This window comes from Kwoniella mangroviensis, chromosome 3 (genome assembly GCF_000507465.2).
Source record: "Kwoniella mangroviensis CBS 8507 chromosome 3, whole genome shotgun sequence".
NCBI lineage: Eukaryota > Fungi > Basidiomycota > Tremellomycetes > Tremellales > Cryptococcaceae > Kwoniella > Kwoniella mangrovensis.
Genome location: NC_088829.1, coordinates 1,664,026 through 1,679,536, shown reverse-complemented (window position 1 = coordinate 1,679,536; position 15,511 = coordinate 1,664,026). Strand labels below are relative to the sequence as shown.

General features: G+C 44.0%; 8 protein-coding genes across 8 annotated transcripts; 4 read left to right on the top strand and 4 right to left on the bottom strand.

Moving 5' to 3' along the window:
• Window positions 1-574: 574 nt before the first annotated feature.
• On the bottom strand, window positions 575-1,564 carry I203_108446 (uncharacterized protein; the record flags this gene model as incomplete). The annotated part of the gene is made up of 3 exons (XM_019148617.1): window positions 575-706; window positions 768-1,196; window positions 1,304-1,564. 3 exons carry the CDS (start codon window positions 1,562-1,564, stop codon window positions 575-577), a joined length of 822 nt encoding a protein of 273 aa, XP_019002200.1.
• A 955-nt stretch (window positions 1,565-2,519) lies between these two features.
• On the top strand, window positions 2,520-3,032 carry I203_108445 (uncharacterized protein; the record flags this gene model as incomplete). Its single annotated transcript, XM_019148616.1, has 2 exons — window positions 2,520-2,733; window positions 2,905-3,032. 2 exons carry the CDS (start codon window positions 2,520-2,522, stop codon window positions 3,030-3,032), a joined length of 342 nt encoding a protein of 113 aa, XP_019002199.1.
• A 1,292-nt stretch (window positions 3,033-4,324) lies between these two features.
• I203_108444 (uncharacterized protein) lies at window positions 4,325-5,430 on the bottom strand (the record flags this gene model as incomplete). The annotated part of the gene is made up of 4 exons (XM_019148615.1): window positions 4,325-4,852; window positions 4,901-5,038; window positions 5,135-5,287; window positions 5,413-5,430. 4 exons carry the CDS (start codon window positions 5,428-5,430, stop codon window positions 4,325-4,327), a joined length of 837 nt encoding a protein of 278 aa, XP_019002198.1.
• A 396-nt stretch (window positions 5,431-5,826) lies between these two features.
• I203_108443 (uncharacterized protein) lies at window positions 5,827-7,240 on the bottom strand (the record flags this gene model as incomplete). Its single annotated transcript, XM_019148614.1, has 6 exons — window positions 5,827-5,935; window positions 6,003-6,183; window positions 6,290-6,508; window positions 6,615-6,791; window positions 6,870-6,974; window positions 7,042-7,240. 6 exons carry the CDS (start codon window positions 7,238-7,240, stop codon window positions 5,827-5,829), a joined length of 990 nt encoding a protein of 329 aa, XP_019002197.1.
• A 1,052-nt stretch (window positions 7,241-8,292) lies between these two features.
• I203_108442 (uncharacterized protein) lies at window positions 8,293-9,657 on the top strand (the record flags this gene model as incomplete). The annotated part of the gene is made up of 6 exons (XM_019148613.1): window positions 8,293-8,428; window positions 8,518-8,622; window positions 8,735-8,905; window positions 8,991-9,212; window positions 9,300-9,480; window positions 9,549-9,657. 6 exons carry the CDS (start codon window positions 8,293-8,295, stop codon window positions 9,655-9,657), a joined length of 924 nt encoding a protein of 307 aa, XP_019002196.1.
• A 739-nt stretch (window positions 9,658-10,396) lies between these two features.
• I203_108441 (uncharacterized protein) lies at window positions 10,397-11,738 on the top strand (the record flags this gene model as incomplete). The annotated part of the gene is made up of 7 exons (XM_019148612.1): window positions 10,397-10,513; window positions 10,596-10,676; window positions 10,747-10,843; window positions 10,920-11,363; window positions 11,434-11,504; window positions 11,576-11,629; window positions 11,712-11,738. The coding sequence occupies 7 exons, from the start codon at window positions 10,397-10,399 to the stop codon at window positions 11,736-11,738; spliced, it is 891 nt and encodes a 296-aa protein (XP_019002195.1).
• A 233-nt stretch (window positions 11,739-11,971) lies between these two features.
• On the bottom strand, window positions 11,972-13,862 carry I203_108440 (uncharacterized protein; the record flags this gene model as incomplete). The annotated part of the gene is made up of 10 exons (XM_065518399.1): window positions 11,972-12,230; window positions 12,303-12,346; window positions 12,413-12,549; window positions 12,622-12,639; window positions 12,709-12,714; window positions 12,779-12,815; window positions 12,884-13,013; window positions 13,090-13,218; window positions 13,316-13,435; window positions 13,849-13,862. 10 exons carry the CDS (start codon window positions 13,860-13,862, stop codon window positions 11,972-11,974), a joined length of 894 nt encoding a protein of 297 aa, XP_065372764.1.
• Window positions 13,863-13,994: 132 nt separating this feature from the next.
• On the top strand, window positions 13,995-15,124 carry I203_108439 (NAD(P)H:quinone oxidoreductase, type IV; the record flags this gene model as incomplete). The annotated part of the gene is made up of 6 exons (XM_019148610.1): window positions 13,995-14,008; window positions 14,228-14,347; window positions 14,404-14,532; window positions 14,591-14,675; window positions 14,761-15,003; window positions 15,074-15,124. 6 exons carry the CDS (start codon window positions 13,995-13,997, stop codon window positions 15,122-15,124), a joined length of 642 nt encoding a protein of 213 aa, XP_019002193.1.
• Between the last annotated feature and the right edge of the window lie 387 nt (window positions 15,125-15,511).

Below are 15,511 nucleotides of genomic sequence, written 5' to 3'. Positions count from 1 at the left end.
GTATGATATCTATTTTTCCCTTTTTTCGATTATTGGGTCATTGGGGTACAGTATTTGAGTGTTAGTCAGCTTTTATATCAAATCGACAGGTCTATAAGGTCCTTCTTTTCTTTTGGTCCCATCACCCATCTTGGAATTTACTAAATTTTTTTGTTGTCTGGTTGGCATCTAGTTATGTATGAATGGAAATCTATAGGTGGTATAAACTTGTATGATTCATATATGAACGGATCTGGTTCACTTTCAAAGCAGTCGTAGAACCCTTGCGCGAGAGAAAACTTTGATTGATTTGCATGAACATTATACTACAACAAGGTACAATCACATATGACGAGTGATCTAGCAGCTGTAAGTCACAGAACGAATTGAAAGTGGATTGTAAAGTCAGATATAACATGGTACGTAAAGTCGTATATAGCATAAGTTATCGTCGAGTTTTATTCGTTTGGTTTGTTCTCGTATTTGGCGTGAGATTGGTTGCGAATACTTGCGTTGGGTAGGAAGATTGGAAAGAGAGATGCTAAGGAGGGGATGGACGAAATACAGGATGCTGGGAGCTCATTGTCGGAGGTGTTCAAGGAGATAGGATAAAGACCACATCATCCTCGTCATCTGAGTCTGGCTCGGATTCAGGACCTGAATTCGAATTCGAATCTGAGTTGTCTTCTCCTTCCTTAATCAAAGTATCGGAATATCCCTCATTCCTCTATCACAAGGACACGCAGTCAGTCACAGCACCGTACATTCACTAAATCGTACCTGCTCACCTTCATCCTTCCATATCCTACGGCATACCCGAAGTCATAATCTGATCTTCCATCTTTACCTGCTGACGGAGTAGAAGTCGATACGAAGCTACCAGAGCTTCTTGCCGAATTGGAAGGTGTTGTCGATTTAGATGAAAACCCTTCTTCTTCTTCTTCTTCTTCGTATTCTGAGTCGGACTCGGGTCGGTTTCCAACATCTTTCTTCGTGGCTGGTGAGGGTAGGTTGTTGTTGAAACTAAGAACAGAGAAGCATTTATCCAGTTGCTTGATCTTTCTACTACTGATGATCTTTCTTGATGATATGGAAGGCGAAGGAACAGAGGTGGGCTGGGACAAAATGGACATTGGTATTCCCTCGATATGGGTTATAGATCGTTTACGTTTACCCGACAGTGTCTGGGAGGATACGAGAGAAGAGAGCGTGGGGATCTAAAAGATGTGTCAGCTATATAACTGGTCTTTGACGATGGTTGTTACGTAGCGAGGAGGGATTAGGTGTTGAGATGAGATGAGAGAGTTACGAGTTGGCCACTTACCTGGAAGTCCTTTTTTGGTGTCTGTATATTAGGATCTAATCTCTCGTCATCGTCCTTTCTAGCTGGTGTTGTTGCAGCCTCGAGATCTAGCTTTGGGCTACTAATACTCTCAGATATCAGGCGATCTTCACCGATGGAAGATGTGGGTGTTGACGAGATGAGTGTCCTATCTGAGATAACGGTGGATGAAAATTGTGCTTTGTTGGGTAGAGACGAGGAGGAGCAGGTGCAAGGGATATGTTGGGGCAGAGAAGCGTGCATGGTTGTCGCCATTATCGATGATGGCACCGAGGCTAGTGAAGAAGATGCGGTCGGATGTTGATGTGGAATGTAAATATGATGTTGAGGTGTCGCTTGCCTGAAAAGGTATAGTAGGTGGTGGGTAGTCGTTATGTGTGGTCGTCAATGATCGTTGAATATTGAGTGTAAGCTATGAGGTAGAGAAGGGAAAGAGGGTTGGGGAAAAAAGATTAGATATGAAGAAGGTGCGAGATCGATTGAAGTACTGTTATAGATCAAAATTCCTTTCACCTGTCAATCACTAATCACCCATCACCAGTCAATCAGTGTATACTGTACACTTTCACTGTCTCGTCAACACAGGTCAACACATGTACACACCAGGCACGTCAGCGTTGATCAGCTCAATATGCTTGGTAGTACGAGTCCCGTCTCCTCTCATTTCTCTTGTTCATCGCCACCTCCGCAATGTTTCATGTCAGATGTCAGATCCGATAGAGTTGACTGGATCGACATTGTCATGTCATGACATGCCATACTTCTGGTATCGGGTCCGTGCGTGATTGATCGGAGTTGATGACGTGCGACGTCTTATCCCGTTCTCCGTGAAGTCATTCCTCTTCCTGTCTCCGGCCTGGACCAATCAATTGACAGTCAGTTTCCAATATATATATACCATCTCTACCTTTCTACTTCGAACATGACTTCAGCTAATTCTGCCGCTCATCGTCAATCGTATCTTACAGCTGTCTGCACGAAGATACCCTTAAATGGCTCTTCCGACGGATGTTACCATGTGATATCAGAGCATCACGTGATTTCACTTTAACTTTTTCAGAAGTAGTGCACGACTATCTATGTTTTTCTTTTTGGTCATTAACACCCTAACAACAACCTCCATACAAACATACTTCTTGATCAATCCACCACATCGAATTCATTGAATCTACATCCTCACGTGCATATCATATTCACAATGGCCAAATCGATCCGAGCGAAGAACAAGATGGCTTCAAGAGCCAGAAAGAGGTTACAATCCCATTATGCCGTTTCGGACGCCGCTAGAACACAAAGGTTGTCGGATAAGTTATTAGGAAAGGATAAGAAGGATGGAGAGGAGGAGATGAACGTGGAAGGTGGAGGTGAGCGTGAGGTTGAGGAGAACAAGGAAGGTGATGAGGAGATGAAAGGTGAGTTTGTCGTTTATATTTCAATATCTCACTTGACATCACCCTATGAATCGAGTGTCCGATCATTTCGATATAGGTGGACGCACAATTCATTCCCTTGAATATCAGGATCATCCATCGACATTCTTGAGACTCTTTGCTGATTATCTATCCATACTTGACCCATTATAGAAGAGCCAAAGAAAGTCTCGACCTCAGGAAGACGAGGATCCCGTCGTGAACAATGGAGATTATCAAAAGGAATGTCCGCCAAGCCCAAGAAGAGCAGAATGGGCTGTAAACCAACTAGAAGACGTTAAGTCCGGTTTATCGATTCAGGTTACGATCTTACTAGAACAAACACAGATCAAACATTTCGACTACCTGTTTCACCCCTTGTCGTCTATCTTCCACTATTCGAATCACCGAATCAAATCGTGAACACTGCGTCAATCATCTAATACGTTTCTCCCGCTTTCAATCATTCTTTCCTGCACCAAACCACCTAGAGTCTCCTCGTTGATATTTGTTGTATAATACACCTTTTCCATGGATGTATATGGTCATTTTCCTGTACTGTTAAAGCTGAGTGTACGGCAAATCATGATTAGCGTCCTCGTCAACAGCACGCAGATGCTTCCTGCTCTTCGAAGAGTCTGAGCTGTTCCGCCAGATTGAAATATTGTTGATCTGAAATAGGGCTTGGTGCCACTTGCGTGTTGGAGAAGCGTACTTGAATCCAATAATGTTTGTCCCCTTGAATATTGGTAGTGTCGTTAAGCCCAGTGATGATGCTTGTTGCCTGATCTGAAGTTAGGTGGTATGAGCTCATGGTCGACCCATCGTATCCTAGAAATGCTGTACAGGTTTGAGTTGAAAGAGAGGTTGTTGCGGTGGAGCAATTCTGATGAGCATCAAGACGAGACATGTTGTACGGTACTGTGTTTGTTTAGGCAGAGGGATCGATCGCGAAAAGTTGAAAAAAGCGTGATTTTCATGATATCGGTCGGCAATAGTCAACAACATTTCGAGTCTTGAGTCGAACCAGCTTCAAGCGGGGACTTCCAGTCGAAGTGTTGGGAAGAGTGTGTCATTACAATAGTCTGACATCCATTCAGCTACAGAATCTTACACGGGCAGAAACAGTCACAAAGCATTGTTGTCCCATGCTTCTTCCTTTATGAGCTTACACTTCTCAGCACAGGTTTATGTCATTTCCGATTGAAGCTCAGCTTTGCATCTTCATGGGCTATGCGCGCGCCGACGGCATCCTGCTTTGATGATCATCAGGTAGCTCTATCTTCGAGGAAACCCGGTCTCTGTGGCTTCTGTCATTGTGCTCTGCCACCTTTCCGAGAAAAAGTGGCATCGCACGTAATCTGTCCTTAAATCTCTTAAATTCAGTGAGCACTCTTCGATAAGTGAAGAATATAAGATAGGATAGCACGTTCGTTCACAGAATGTCTACCAGCGCCTTTTTGGAAGATACAGTATCCAACAAAGAAAAGAGTGCAATTCGTCATCATTCGGAGATCCTTTTTACGCTCAGAGCGAATAACTTCGCATCCTTTCAGTATACTGTGTGTATGTATAGGCAATGGTCAAAGCTCATCTACTTATCCGCGGCAGGGAAATAAGTATGGACGTCCGATGAATAATGGACATCAAGTAAAGCGATGGATCTCAGCATATCCAGTTGTTCTTCTGATAATCCACCTTTACAGAGATACGCTGGTGACTTATTCCCATTCGTAGTATCAATCTCTGCCCATCCTGTTCTCAATTCCTTTTTCTCTTCAAGTGGGATACCTTCAGATAGACGGATATCCACATCACTATTCTGCCACTCGAGGACATCCCGGAATGATCGAGCGGTATTTTCGCTGAGAGTATAATTGGAGATAGGGGATGATGCACCTGAACATATCTTGGCTCGGTACAGGGTGGGATCCGTGGTGACAGTTGTGAGTTCCATGTCTCTGGTATTTGAGGGTCCGACTTTCTCATCACCAGCGGGAGGAGGAGGAGGATCAGTGCTTCCCTTCTCCCTGTCATCATCTCCAAGATCCCCTGTGAAACCCAGCTGTTGACCTGTCCAAGGATAAGTACTTCGACTTTGGCGTATGGCGGCGTTGATGTACTACAGTATTATCATAAGTCACAGTGTATGTTCGTTCAAAATACTCACATATTCTTTAATATCAGAACGTCTTCGTTGTTCCTCCGTCTCCCAGCCAAATGGTCCACCTTTCCCCCGATCATCGTGCGAAGATCTATATGCTGTCCAGGGTACGGCGGAGTTCCATACTGGACGATGTCCCGAGAGCTACACGATGTATTTTCGTTCCACAAGCATATCAGTCAAAGGATTCTTTTACGCATTGTGCACGCAAGGCGTTCAACTGAGAAGCAGGTGGCTTACCTCGGCTATATACTGATGGTCTTTCCTCTCATCGTCTTCAGAGGGCTCCAAACGTTGCAAGTCAGTCACTGCCTTGAGTCTGATCTGGGGTAAGTCGTGCGGTCGTATGTCTAGCTTGGTAAATTCTGTGATCGTCTTACAAATGGGCAAGAGCTGTTATTTCTGAGAACAGTGAAATTGCGAAGATCACCAAAACGCTAAGGAGAAAGCAGAGTTGGAAAGGGAAGTACACACCAGTGGACCGTACTTTATGACGATGTAGTACAACGATGACTAACTTTGATATTCCGAAGCATAGCGAGGCGTATTGAAAGGAAGGAGACAGAAAGACTAGAACAGCCCAATGTCGACAGAAGAAAGGATCACATCGCAATTCTCTGTACTCGCTTGGATTAACGTATGTCATTCTACGAACGACTAGGGTTGAGCGGAGTCTCAACCAGTATCAGACCAGCACATATACTGTACTTGTGCTGGGAATTATAGCTCATATCCTGACGTATCAGACTGTTCGACTATTGGGATATTTCATATACATAGGAGTGTGAAATGATCAAATCACGTGTCATCCTATTTGGTCAACGGATTGATAACAACATACTTCTCAGCCTTTCTCAAATTCAATACCTGTGTTTGCTATATATTTCCATTCTTCTCGCAACCCACCGACTTCCAGTCACGGATGGTATTCATCATATACCAGCGATTTTCTTAAACTCATGATTCTGTTCTGCCCAGTCTCTGAACGTCCACTGTTCAGGAACCAATTCCTTACTCTTTGCAACATCTCTTTTCAACAATCTACGAATACTATTCGTCAATACAATACTGTGGCTCGTCCTTACAGCATGTAAGGATAAGAACTCACTTTCGATAGAACAGATCCATATTGAGCCAAAGCTCTTCGTCATTTTGCGCTTTGAACTGTTCAGAGTAGAATTCATCTTTGGTTATTCCCAAAGTATTGAATTTGACTTCTGCCACGTCGGATAAGATCGAGGCCATTTCTGAGACGGTGAGGATGTCCGAGCATGCGTAGATTTCTTTACCTATATCAGGTGTCATATTATCAGTGGGCATGAGAAGTTGAATCTCATTTATACGAAATATTGCAAAGTAATAGAAGATGAGGTGATTTACAGAAATCATACGTACCAATAAACCTTTCAGGATCTTTCAAAGCTTTCAACACCCATGCACCAGTTTGCTCAACCGCAAATCCAGGGAGATAACATTCGTCAGGTACCGGTGTAGCCAATATAAAACTGCCATGTTTGTCTTTGGTGATTTGACCGAATTTGTTGGCATTGGAAAAATAGTATGAAGTGATGAGCTGGGTAGTAGGAAGGGAGGTCGTTCGGATATATTTTGATACTATAATATGACATGAAACGTGCTTTGGTAAGCTTCGAAAGAAGGGGGAATGCAATGATAGAAAGTGGTAATAGGGATACTTGATGACCAAGAGATAGCGACTTACCTTGAACTTTGGAGTCAAGATGAGGAATACAATCTTCACCTAAATCCTCCAATGTCGAATATACCACATGCTTCAACCCTGCTTTGATACATTCGTCAATCGCTCCTTTAGCCTGTTTGATCTCGGTCTCCTGACCGATAGATGCATTGCACCCAGAGGCAAAGTATGGTGCCCAGACTTGTGAAAGACATTCTCACGTCAGCTCCACTGGTAGGTTTTAAGATTTCGAATCACAATATGAGGTGGAGCACTCACAATCAGCATTGACGAAAGCTCCATAAGCCCCTTGAAGACTTTCTGAGTAAGAAGAAGGATCGTTCATATCTCCTTGGACCACCTTGACTCCCATCTTATCGAGTTCTACAATCCTCTTCATCAGTCTGTACCTTTCGATGCTTGATTTAATCAATCTACACGATGCACTCACCCTTGGCACTATCGCTGTTTGCATTTCTCGTGATACCCACTACCTCCCATCCACCATCTTCTAAAAGGTATTTACATACTGATCTTCCTTGATCACCAGTAGCTGTAAACACTACAAACCTCTTCTTCTGGTCGGCATGGCCATCTACAGTCCCACCTGGAGCTTGAGATGAAGTGGAAATACCGTTGACCGTTTGCATTTTGATATTTGATATTGAAATGTTTCCGTTCTCATATAAGTTGGATATGACAGGGTTGGGGGTATAGTAGCATTTTTCATCGTATACAATCATCTGTTTATATGCATTTTTTTAGCAGCGAGTTCCTCCGATTATTTATCGCGATGGTAGTTGTGATTGTGATGGTGATGACGAAGACGAGTAGACGTGTGCACTGATGAACTAAGATGTACGACATCTTCCTCAGCAGCTGAAGAAGGTCTCGTGATCACAACGAATCATTTTTTCCCACACTCGTGTTAGCATACGAAGCATTATAGCTTACGCCCTGTGACATACTTCTTTTTCTTCTCATGTAGTAACAGACCAAGATTTGTGAGGTTTCATTTTGATCGTCTCTTTGCGCTGCGAGTATGCCCGACTATGGTTACTTGTCTTTGCTCAAGACGGTTTGATCAGCTGCCGGAGGTCGGATTGAGTACATGGTAAAATCCTAAGTTGGGAATCAGCTAAAAATGGATAGCAGTAGTGGGATACGGCCTTTTACAAGCAGGTATCAGCATAGACCGACCCACTCACACATCTATGATGACCTTTACTTCATTCATCTCGTAGTTCCGACTGCTCATGCTGTCATGAGTCATGCATGATGTATATTACGCTCACTATGATGTTGCATCTCGTCCAAGGTTAGTGGTCCCCCCTATAATCAATCGTACTCGAGTACTGTAGCGGCGAGCTCCGTTGTCCGGAGTATCTCCGAGGTATGTGGGGTTGATTACACTGTCTGTCGCGTAGAAGAGTCATCTAACTTATCAACTGGTCATTTATGCGAATGACAAGTACAATGACTAATCGCACGGTGTAGGCAGCGGAGTAGTATTGATCATCAATCGGCTAGAATTCCTTCGGCATGTAATCGAGTAGATCAGACCAAAAACATATATAAGGCGGTTTAAACGATCCCCTCTTCTTCCTTGCCTTCATCAACTCGTCGACTCACCAAACATTCAAACTTCCACCTTCACTTACTAGATCGATAACATACCCATTCAATCAGACGACTCGCAACTATGTCTAATCAAGATAAAACCATCGTCGTTTTCACTGCTACCGGTGTTCAAGGAGGATCAGTCGTAGATTCCTTACTCGAAGCTGGCTACAAAGTAGTCGGTCTGACTAGAAACGTGGAAGGTTCAGGTGCTAAAGGTGAGCTCGGCTTTCTTCGACCTCTCAACCCTCTTCTCCTTCTAACAAAAAATTCCTGGCTGATGATTACTCTTTTTACGGTGTTTTAGCTCTCAAAGCAAAAGGTGCTGAAGTTGCCTATGCCGATTCTGCCGATGTGAACAGCTACAAGGAGACACTTAAAGGTGCTTATGGTGTATTTATCAATGTTGACTGTGAGTCATCATTTCCGTTCTTCTTTCATATCACTTAAAAACAGTTCGCATCGCTACCTGATCACTACCAACTCTGCCAAGATCTGAGCTGATGACATGCTATGTATTTTAGTCTGGAACATCTTTGCTGCTAAGAACGAAGATGCCGAAGCTTCAGCCAAAGAAGAGACTAGACAAGCTGTAGAAGCACTGAAGGCTGTCAAGGAAGCTGGTGTCAAGCACGTTGTCTACTCCAGTGTGGACGACAACACCCAATGTCCTCATTGGCAGTCCAAGGCCGATGGTGAGTTCTGCCCGTGCTCGCGTACCTTCCATACTTTCAACTCCCATCCTGATTGGGCAGTACTAAATTATGAACACCTTCATAGCCTCCAAATGGGCTTATGCCAATAATGTCCCCTTCACCAACCTCCTCACTACCGCTTACTTCGAGAACATCTCCTCATACAGATTGGTCCAAGGACCTAAAGAAGACGGCTCATTCACTTTCGTCTTACCCATGCTTGATGATACTATACATTACGGTTTCTCAGCTGCCCAGACTGGTTTATGGGTTAAGGAAGCTTTCAATAACCCTGATAGATGGATTGGTACGTGTTCTGCCTATTCTATTCGCTTCATCGAAGGTACAAAAACGAAGAGAACAGGATACTTACTTGCTTTTTGGGATCATGTAGGTAAAGACCTTTACGCAGTCTCAGGCGAAGAGACTATCTCAGAGATCGCTCAGATTCTCTCTGAGATCAGCGGCAAGAAAGTCGATACCCTCCATCTCACCAAGGAGGCATTCAGTAGCGAAGGTATGAAGAAACAGCTGGGTGAAGAATATTGGAGGAACTGGGATTTGTTCGTTAACAAGTTAGTATAGCCGTCTCTGATGAGAATTACGAGAGGACTTGGCTAACAATATATTGAATGACTGATAGACGAATCACGAGAGATGTGAAGTCTTCCATGGCTCTCGCTCCTGAGGCTCGCGATTTCAAAACTTGGGCTCAGAATGATAAGACAATCAGAGAGATCTTGCAATTCTAAAGTCTTTCCTGGATATTTGCAACTTTTCGTTGCTGGTTAGTGTCGCTTGAAGAATATGAAAAAAAGTAATCACGTCTGTTCGTAATATATATCCGAAGAGTGACATGCAATGCTTGTAAGATATGTTCCCCTTACCAGACTAATTCCCCGACCAGAGCATGGCGATTTCTTCCCCGTTACAATGACAAAGTCAGTCCATTTCTCTGTCAGTCTACATGGAGGGCATGCAGTATTGACATCGACTTGTCATAGATCTCCTCCAAATTTGCAGCGGAAAAAGATGCATAGATACCTTGAGTATGATCCGATTGGAGTCATTCGATGGACAATAGATCTGGTGGCAGTGCATTGTGCGCGTGTGTAAGTGATTTACGACTCTTGCGTGTTACCGTGTCCCCGGGTGTCTCTCCCTTTTCCTTCGTTGAATCATCATCGATGTGACTGTTGCACTGATGTACGAATGTCTGTCTCACCGCTAGACCGATGCACATTAAGATACATACAACGTCCAAGTCAGATCCTTGCACAGACACAGACACAGCCTGCTCCCCCCAGCGAAAACACGCCATATCGACATTGCCTTTTGGATTGATACGATCTTGCTTTACTTTGCTGATGATACATAAATACTGATAAGGGTTATAAGAGGTCGTGTTGACCCTTCAAATTACCTCTCGTTCCACTCCAATCATCAACTTTGAGCTGAATTGCAACGGTATAGCGCATATTGATCATTATAATGACAGTCATCAAATCCCATCCTTTACCTCAACATCCAGAAGGATCACCATTTCTCACTCAGGACTATGAAGATGTGATGAGTAAATTGAAAGATAAAGCGGAAGGAGATCAACCTGTGAGCCACCTCATGTCCTTCATCTCCACCATGATTGATGCATGAGCTGACGAGATATACTGTACCCAATGTCCGTTCACAGGTGAAGTGGCAAGAACAATGGCAGTGGGAAATGTCAAATGTCCATCTTTTCTTAATCCAGATGATCGAGCGAGCGTATCTTGTAAGTTAATTCTGCTCACCGTTCCCGGCTGATGTTCTAGTATGATTCACTGATGTGCACGTGATTCAAGTACGCTCCATATGCCATTGAGTCCAACGATCTATCCAATTTCTTGGGTTACGCCGAAATCAGTTTCTTCCAGGTTTATAGCCATCATTCTGGAGAAGGTATGTATACGGTTCCCTTCCTTTCCTTCCTCCTTCTACCGCATTCTAACGCTTCTTTCTGATCCATGTTCAATAGAGGAATACATCTTTCCGACATTCGTGAAATACTCCAAGAACGAGTTATGGAGTAAGAACGTCTCAGAGCATCATACTTTCGATCAAGCACTGGATGCTACTTGGCTATACATCCGATCATGTCAAGAGAAACTACCTGCTGCCAATGGTGATTCTAAAAGAGTAAAATCACCTGTACCTCCCCCTCCGGCCGACCTAATCCGATCGATTGATCTCAGGTCTTTTCCAAACTTGGACTTCGATGAACCATTCGATGTAGTGGGATTTAGAAAACATATAGAATCGTTCATCGTACCATTGGTGGAACATCTAGGAAGTGAAATTGATACGCTCACACCGGAAATGATGGATAGTGTTGGAGCCGAAGGTGATAAGGACGTAAGAAAATGGTTGGATAGTCATTTGAAAGCGTATGATCCAGCTTGGTTCCTCTGTTCGGCTTTTGGTGAGTCCTTTTCCTTACATCTCCCCTATCCTGAGTGCATCTGATGGGTTATCTGCTGATCCTGTGGTAGCCTCAGTACCGATTAGTCTCTGTAAACAGATGATTCAATTGCCTTTCTTGGTCAGAAGGATACTCGTACCTGTGAGTATTCCTCTCTTAATGGGATTTAGTGATGCTGGAGCTGATTGAGGATGTTCACCTTCCTCTTTCAGTTCCTTCTTGCACCGAAGTATAGAGGATACTGGCTTTACGCACCGTACCCTGAGGTAAGACCTTTCTTCACATCGCCCGATAGGAAGTGATCATGAATAGAAACACAAACTGATTATGGCACTTGATCTGTGGCAGAACCTTACTTTCAAGGGAACAGCTTGAAACTTCTTCCATTCAATCGAATGAGGTGCTTACTTTCGACTGATAAAGACCGTTTCATGGTATCGAGGCATGTATAAGAGTCCATCGGGAAATTTCACTATAAGGGCTTACTGTAGGCGCAACACACCATAGCTTGATGCCGTTACTGACGTCGTCGCATGAACTGAATATGCATTCTATCCTCTATCTATTATACGAATATAAATACTAAAACATTTAAATCGATTGCTGGTTTACTTGTCGATACCGGAATCACCACAACATGAGAAGAATCCTTTCTTCTTGGGTTTCTGCTCTTGCGTCTTAGACGCTGGAGTAGCTGCTGGTGCAGATGCAGTCTTTTCGGCAGATGCTTGAGCGGGAGCAGAAGTGGATGTTGCTTCATCGGTAGGTTTGTTGGTCACTTTCTCGACGGCGTCTCCATTGGAAGTCGACTCGGGTACGGATTTGGCAGCGTCAGTAGTGGTGGTAGTAGCAGGAGCCGAAGTAGCGCTATTGGCAGGAGGTTGCAAAGTGAGTAAACTTTCTTATCTCGTTGGACGGAACTTTTATACTTGAACTTACGCTTGCTTCCCTTTGACAAAGGTTCCTACGAAAGTGGCAAAGTACTAACCCAGAGGTGTTGTATATTAGCATTATTGTTCTCGTCACAATTGCTAGGGCCTGACACCCACCTTGCCTTGGTACTCTGCGACTGCGAGATCGTTGGCAGTAGGTTTCAAGCTGCCGTCAGCACCCGCCACAGTCGACGCTCCGTATGGCGAACCACCTTGGACTGAGTCAACTGCTCCGACTGCTGGGTTGGAGTAAGCTGGCGACAGAAAAGTATGTTAGCGCCAGAGTCCTTCTGAAGTGACAAGTAAGGAAGGGACCAGATCCTCACCGATCGGTACATATGCCACTGATCATGGTTTGAAACATTTAGTCAATAATTGATCCCCTTGATGATACTCGAGCATTGACGACTTACTACCGTCTGGAATCGTCAAAGAGAGTAGTCAGTAAAGAGCTGAGTGCATAGAGAAGTAGCGACTACTCACGATGAGCGAAGAAGGGGAAAGAGGTGGTATAGGTCGACTGCGATAGGATTTCCAGTCTCAGTAAGTGTCCGTGGCGCATTTGTTACGTCGTGATGGTTCGCTCACCTCATGACCACTATGTTGACCTGCGACAGAAGTGAACATAGTGACGAATTTCCCTACGAGAGCACCGGTAGCCCATAACTGACCAGTTTGATCGAAGAAATTATCGACTTGAGAAGGGAGTCGACCGTATCTACGAAATTCATCAAATCAATCTCAAATGCTTATGTATTGAGCTGCGTCAAACGTGGAGAACAACTAAGACTCACCTCGTGGGAGCACCTAATATCAAACCATCGACCTCCTTGAGATCCTCCGGTGTGATAGCTGGGTACTTAGCTTGAAGGGAGGTGTTGGCGTACATCTTGGTGAGTACCTCTTGAGGAAGGGTTTCCTTACTACGTAAGAGAATGGCACACAGACGTCATGTCAGGATTCTGATATTTGCCATTTGATATTCCAGGCTAGCTAGACTAAAATTCACGACCCACTCACATCACATAAGGCTTGACGATCGCTCCGGTCGATTCGACACCTTTTATCACCTCTGAAGCGAGGGCATCGATGTGACCGTAGGTCGAGTAGAAAGCTACTGCGATGATTGGTTTGGTGGGCCTAGGGTTCGATCAATTTGTCAGTCAATCATCTTTGACGGTGTCCATTGATAGGACTAGGTGAGTCGAATCGATATAGGATATGAAGCTGGGAGGATAGCTACTAACATGTTGGTTCTTGGTTAACCGCAGAATGGGTTGATGAAGATGGGATATGTAGAGTTAAGACAGTGATCGAAAAAATGACTAAGATAAAGCGATGCGTTGGATGGTATTTAGTGATTTTGTAAGTCCAAGTATATTTGATGATATACTACTCAGCTCAACGTTGACTGCCTACTTTGTCTAGTGTACTAGTCTGTTCGAAAATAACTTTCTGGAAACCGCTCCCAAATGAGGACGATTGCTTACGAATATTTGGTTCCGTACCTTAGCGTCACTTGCTTTGTTTTTCAAGTTTTGATCCGGAATTACCGGTTTCGGATCATTTTTCGCAGATCGCTACAAGTCAGACGCGTCTTTCCGACGGTTGGGATTCATTCATCTTGTGAATTTTCAGCCATCCTCCGTTGGAACATTTTCACTGCCGCTTTCAATCGCAAAGGTGTTCTAGAAAATCAATGAGACCAATTAGGTAAGCTTGGGGTCCTCTTATGTGTCATAAGATATATAAAGAACTTGGGTCTCCCAATCTAAATTGTTTCTCCGTCTTTTCTCCCAGAAATCTGCATATACGTACAATCACCATACAGCGACGACTCTAAACTAAAGTCAAAACAAACAAATTAAGTAAAATGTAAGTGATCTTTACAGGTTAGATTCCCCAGCATCATGCTAATGGCGTTGGTGACAGGTCCACCCAACCCATCATCGCTGTCGTCTTCTACTCCACTTACGGACACATCGGTGCCCTCGCTGAGAAGGTAATCGAAGGTGCTAAATCAACTGGTGCAATCGTCAAGCCATACTTCATGTGAGCCGAGCCGATCTCATCTACAACATGAACTCTTGCTGATATAACGAGTTTAGCGAGGAGACCCTTCCTAAGGAAGTTCTCGAGAAGATGTACGCTGGTGGTTCGTTGAACCCCAAATACCCACTTGCTACCCCTGAAGCACTCAAGGAAGCTGATGGTATCATCATTGGAGCTCCTACTCGGTGAGTCTTCTGAATCCGAACGATACAAGACAACAAGTGACTGATTGGAAATCTGCAGATACGGTCGAGTACCTGCTCAAGTTTCAGCTTTGTTCGATCAAACCGGTGGATTATGGGCTACAGGTGGATTAGTCGGTAAATTTGTGAGTTGTCGATCTTGATGGATCTCAATAGATTCTTCTTTGTTTGAAATGCGTTGCTGACAGTCTGACAATCGTTCTATTGTAGGTGTCTATGTTCACCTCTACTGCCGGTCAACACTCAGGACACGAAACCACCATCACCACTACTTTCCCTTTCTTCGCTCACCACGGTTTGGTCTACGTACCTATTGGTTACTCTAACCCTCTCGTCGGTGAGATCGACTCTGTCCAAGGTGGTTCACCGTACGGTGCTTCTACTGTTGCCGCCTCTGATGGTCACTTGCAACCTACTGAAAACGACTTGGCTGTTGCCGAACATCAAGGAAAGGTGAGTTGAGCACTGTCCCACGTATACACTGCTGAGAAATTATGACGCTGATCATATCTGATGTACGTAGTACTTCTCAAACTTTGTTGCTACTTTCGTTAAAGGTAAGACCGTCGCCTAAGGTGATAGATGGGGATTAGATAGATACCGAACTTCATTTGGTAGATAGATGTATATATTTGTACCAAAAATGATATAACATAAGGATAATAGTTCATCATGCTATAGAATGTAATGATGCCATCCATGTTGATAGATGCAAGATGACATGGTATAACTGTGCAGTAGGAAGCACAATGGACAATGAGATGACTTGACATTAAGAAGAAGGTAGTTGTGCAGGTGGAGGGGAAATGAGAGTGGGATGACATGATGCGATGTGACGTACTACTTGAGAATGATCATCGACAGTGATCGACAATCAAACGGATGAGCGTATGAGTACCTTAACTGCACATTCCTCATCTCTCACTTGCTTTGCGATACCATCTACAGTCGTTTGCCATTG